This window comes from Thunnus maccoyii, chromosome 18 (genome assembly GCF_910596095.1).
Source record: "Thunnus maccoyii chromosome 18, fThuMac1.1, whole genome shotgun sequence".
In the NCBI taxonomy this organism is placed as follows: Eukaryota; Metazoa; Chordata; class Actinopteri; order Scombriformes; family Scombridae; genus Thunnus; species Thunnus maccoyii.
Window position 1 is genome coordinate 2,399,378 of NC_056550.1, and position 5,076 is coordinate 2,404,453.

Genomic DNA, 5,076 nt, shown 5'->3' on the forward strand with positions numbered 1-5,076 from the left:
CATACCAGACAAATTCAACAAAAGCCCAACGTTTGAATCTTCACAAATGTGCAGGCAGTTTATTTGCATTATTTTGTCAGTTTTACAGCTGTAAACATGTTCTGTGTAACAACCTGCAGGTATGAATCATGCTCCATCTCTAGTTTCATTTCCAGATGAGCTGAAACTACAACCCTGCTCGCGTGTTCAGAGACGTGTTCTGACTAGTGTTGTCATGATACAAAAATGATGACTTTGATAACATTACCTGCCTAAATATCTCAATACTGATACTGAAATGATACCACAACAAAAACCTAAAACATCAGGAAAAGTAATGGAGTAATATCTTAGACCATGGAACTTAAAAGTCTGTTTTATTATTAATAAAATTGCTGAGCTTCATAGCTATTTATAAATTGATCATTTATAACTGTTGTTGATCTGCATACTTGTGAACACCTGATATTTAGCAACTTGCAAGTTATGGTTAAGTTAACGTTACTAGTGTGAATGTTGTGTTTGCATATAGATGTTTGCCACATTGGTAAGTTAGCTAAAAAGCTAAAGCCAAATTAAACAGTTATCATTGCCCTTAATTGCCTCATCAAACTCCAATACTGAAAAAAGTTTGCTTGTCACAAAATAGATTGACTAGTTTGACTTATATTTGAGGGCATGTGATTATGTTATCTATCACATTTGGTGTTGGCTCTCTTGGTCTGTGTGGGTTTAAAACATCTTTTACAGACGGGCTTGCCCTGACTGTAGGCTATATAAGTGAAATAATGCCAAATTTCGCTCCATGTGTTTATTTTGTCAACAAGCCATGGACGTGGTCGGCCAGAGCACTTGTACTTGCAGCCATTCCTCTCGTTCTGTCACCATGAAAGCTGCAGCGTGCATATGAGTGAAAAAAAAAACATGGTCTGCATGCCTACTGCGCCTGCAGGGATTGGAAGCAGAGCGCTGCACACACACATCGATGCAACTCATAGGAAATATAGCTCTTATTAAAACACTGTCATTCTTGAAGTACTGGTACTAATAAAACGGCGTATAGTACTGTTTTTAATGGCTGGATAGTACCATTTTTAACGGTACTATACAACTCATGTTCTCAGCTGTGTAATCAATCACACTTACAGTAATAAACAGGCAGGTTTTCAAAAAAACAAATCCAAAAGTTGCTCAATAATTTATTCATTTGTTGACATTTTACAAAACAATATGTACACGATGTAAAAACAATTTCTTGTTTGAACTAACCAGCCAACCAATCCTGAAATACATTGAACTGTGACAACTTTGGTGAAGAGTGAAAAACAATCTTAACTTGCACGGCTGGATACAGCAGCCTCAGTCTGTAAACGTCATGTTCGTTCACTTGTGGCACGTCTCAACTGTAGTCCCAATGGCATACCTAACTCAACACTGGGAAACTTCTAACCTAGAATAATAATATTGATAGTCTTCTTTTGATCAACAAAAGTGTTGTCTTAATATTCCCAAGCAGGAATTTGGGTGAACATCATGCAACGTAAAGATTTATAGTAAAGTGGAACATTTAAAGTTGGTGAAAGGAACAGGAATTATGCTCGAGCTAGGCCTGCCGGGCCTTGGTACAAAATATCCTTCAATGTTGGAGTGAGTGCATCAGTGAGTGTTCATCATATATTGCACAGGTTTTTAATCTGTCTATCCCACTGTCCCCCTGTACTGTCCCACTGGAGCTGTATGTCTCTTTGTTGTGCTCCTTTATGGATGGGAGATGAGGAGAGGGAAGAGTGCTCAGGAGCCAAAACAATCCCAAAGGATGCAGGTCTGTCCGAATGTTCAGAAGATGCAGGAAGCTTTCAACAGTTGGCACAGACTTCAGAGCCAAAGTTAAAACTTGGTTGGAAACGTCCTAACTCGTCTGAAGGCCTGACAGGCTTCCTTCCAAAAGTCAGAAGGGTCAAAAGCATGACCGCTGAGGAGATCCTCAGACTAGTAGTGGTACACAAAGTAACGTCTACCCCCACTACTGCTGCCATCCTCCCCTTCATCTCTTCTTCTTGCTGTGTCGAAGCATCTTCTTCCTCTTCAGGATCATCTCATAGAGTTTCTCCAGGCCGGGCTGCAGGCCCTGGCCATCCAGTGCCGAGCAACTCTGTGTGTGGTGCAGCGTGGATGAGCTGAGCTCATGGAGGGCCAGCACCTTCTCTACCTGAAACACAGGAGCACAAGACAGGAGGTTAGTGACAAATATGGGAAGATATTTTTATTTTTATACAACCCTGCTGATGGCTGCCAAAATTCAACGGGCCTAATGCAAGAACCACACATACAAACAGATTTGCTTTTAAGAGGCACGTGATTTAAGAAAATCTGTGGCCTTCATCAATTTTCTTGTACTTTTTTTTTCTCTCTTCGGTACTAACAGAATGTACGGGTGGTCCAGACCTGTTGTACAAGTCCTGAACAGATAGTCTCTGCTTTCTTCACAACAGGAAGAGTTTAACGATGATACCAAAATCAACTAAAATAAAATACATATAATAAACTAAATTATAGTATTGGTTTAAGCCATCATGATGTGGGGCACATCTGTGTCTGAGCACAGAGAGCCATGACATCTTAAAAGGTCAGATACACTCCAGAGTAGAAAGGACAGCAGTTCAGATTTGTTTATTATGCTGAACTGTTGGGATGGAGGACATGTTCATACATGTGCAGTCAGCATGTGTGATGCTCTAATACAGTCACATCTGCACGTTTTCAGAGACGTCTGCATTCAGACACGTGCAGATGACAGTAAAGTATCATCTGATCTTCACCCGGGAGAAATCAAACTCAGTAATGTTCAGGGTCCCGTGCGTGAGAAATGGATGCCAACGGGATACGCAAGTTTTGGTACTAACACTAAAATTGCTTCTTTTCAATATCTTAACTTTAAGAAATACTTTTCTATAAAAGCATGTAATAATTTAACAAAAGAAGCTCTGTCACAAAAGATCTTTGCCAAAATAGAATTGTCTGAAATTGGCAAAATTGCATTTTAACCAACTATGTGATCAAAGAATAAGGGGGTGGGGAAAAAGACATTCAATGCCAACTTTATGTATTTAACAGGTTTCAACATTCGAGTGATTGGACATATTTTGGCAAAGAAAGTACAGATCAGCAGTGTGTTAGTTTAACTATAATTACCTCTAATGCTGACATGGCTCCATCCAGGTCCTGTTTGTTTGCCAGAACCAGCACAGGTACCCCCTGGTTTTCTGCTGACCGTGTGATCCGGTGGAGCTCGACCTTGGCTTCCTCCATACGCTCCGTCTCGGCTGCGTCCACCACGAACACCAGCCCATCCGTCCTCCTGGTATACGACTTCCAGAGGGGCCTGAGTTTCTCCTGACCACCGACGTCCCACACCTGGAAAGTGGTGGTGTTGGTTTTGGAGTTCCCCATGGGCACTTTAATCCGCTCCATGTTGAAGCCTTTAGTTGGGATGGTCTCAACAAACTCCCGCAGCTTTAGTCTGTAGAGGAGGGAAGTTTTCCCTGCAGAGTCCAAACCAATCACCACGACATGCAGGGACTGGAAGCTCGGGAGAAATGGGGTGTTGGGGGCAATTTCTGTTAACTGGTTCCCCATGTTTGAGTCCTGTTTAGTGGAATAATCCGTCTGAGGATTTATAGGGCTAAATTATTTCCTTTGACAGGTCTTCCCTTTAAACTCCCGCTACTGCTGTTTTCCTGTTGCTGGCAGCGAAAAAAGTACGTGTGGAGGGACAAGGAGGAGTGTGTTTGTCTGGAGAGCAGGTCACACTCCTGGCCTCACTTCAAAGCCTGGTGCAGGAGACCTCCAGCTGCAGTCACTGACGACCTGGAGAGAAAAAAGCAGAGGGGGAGGAAAACATGAGTCAGCTATTTTAACAAGAGCACTGGGCTGTCAGTAATTAGACTGGCCCAGATTTATTAGTGCCGCTCCAATCCACTGTTCCACCATTAAGTGAACAAAATGATAAATCCATCTTAGATTTTCTTACTTTTTAAAATGTTAATGCACTTTATTAGATACGGCTAAAATTGTGCTACTGTATAAAAAGAAGAGGTTAGACATTTAAAAGGCTTTTGTTGTAAACTGCTGGTAAGCTTTTGTCCCGATGCAGACTGCACGGTGAAGGTAGGGGGCATTGTCAGCAACTGTAGTGTTTTCTGTTTCTAGCTTTGTCCTGCACAGAACTGGAAAAACAAGGATCAAAAAGAGCCAGAAATCCTGCAGCGCCTGTGCTGACCCTCGTATTGCTAACATGCTAATTAACGTTAATCCCCGAAACCGCAGAGTCTGTATTAGGTCCTATTTGAAGTGTCCCGCTTTAAAACAGTCACACACAAAAGTTGTTAGGGAATTTGATAATAAAAATATTTTTTTTAAAAACGTATGCTTTAAATATGTTTGTAATAAACTGCAATATAGCTGCGAAGTTACAATTTAAAAAGCCTATTGACAATTAAGGCTAGTCTGGTATGTCACGAGCGTGTCCGCGCTCCAACAAAGTCAACAGACGGTTGGTTATTTTTGATTTTGCTTTAAGTTTAATAATATATCTCACCTGTCAGCATTTCCGCACTCTTTAAACTAGTCAACATTGTTGCAGTGCGACGAATTTCTGAAAATATCCAAGTTGTACAGTAGAAGTAATCCCGATTTGTTTTCCAAGCAGCAGAGCGTCGTGCTGTGAGACTCTCCGGTTATCAGGCGAAGACTGATGCAGAAGAGAAGTAAAGCCGGAGAAAAGCACGCCCAACCCCCCGCTGCTGACGTCACACGGGGAAGGGGGGGTACTGGGAAACATGGCAAACAGAAACGGTCCTTAAATGAAAAGTCCTTTCCAATTACTATCATGTCCCTGTGGGCTCATCATTTTCGTCACACGATGGATCTTTGTGACTCGTGGAATCATTTATATAAACTCTGTTTTGAAGCACAATCAAGATAAAATAATGTTGTGACGTTGTGTGGTAGTAGGCAGTGGTGGAAGTAAGACTATTCACACTGAGTAAAACTAGCAATACTACAATGTACAAATACTAAATTTCAAGTAAAAGTGCT

The 5,076-nt window shown here is 41.5% G+C and overlaps 1 protein-coding gene across 1 annotated transcript; it reads right to left on the reverse strand.

Moving 5' to 3' along the window:
- Window positions 1-1,165: 1,165 nt before the first annotated feature.
- On the reverse strand, window positions 1,166-4,800 carry LOC121883841 (ADP-ribosylation factor-like protein 4D). Its single transcript, XM_042392295.1, has 3 exons — window positions 4,577-4,800; window positions 3,172-3,846; window positions 1,166-2,188 (listed from the first exon to the last, which is right to left on the reverse strand). The coding sequence occupies exons 2-3, from the start codon at window positions 3,613-3,615 to the stop codon at window positions 2,024-2,026; spliced, it is 609 nt and encodes a 202-aa protein (XP_042248229.1). The 5' UTR covers window positions 3,616-3,846; window positions 4,577-4,800; the 3' UTR covers window positions 1,166-2,023.
- Window positions 4,801-5,076: the final 276 nt, after the last annotated feature.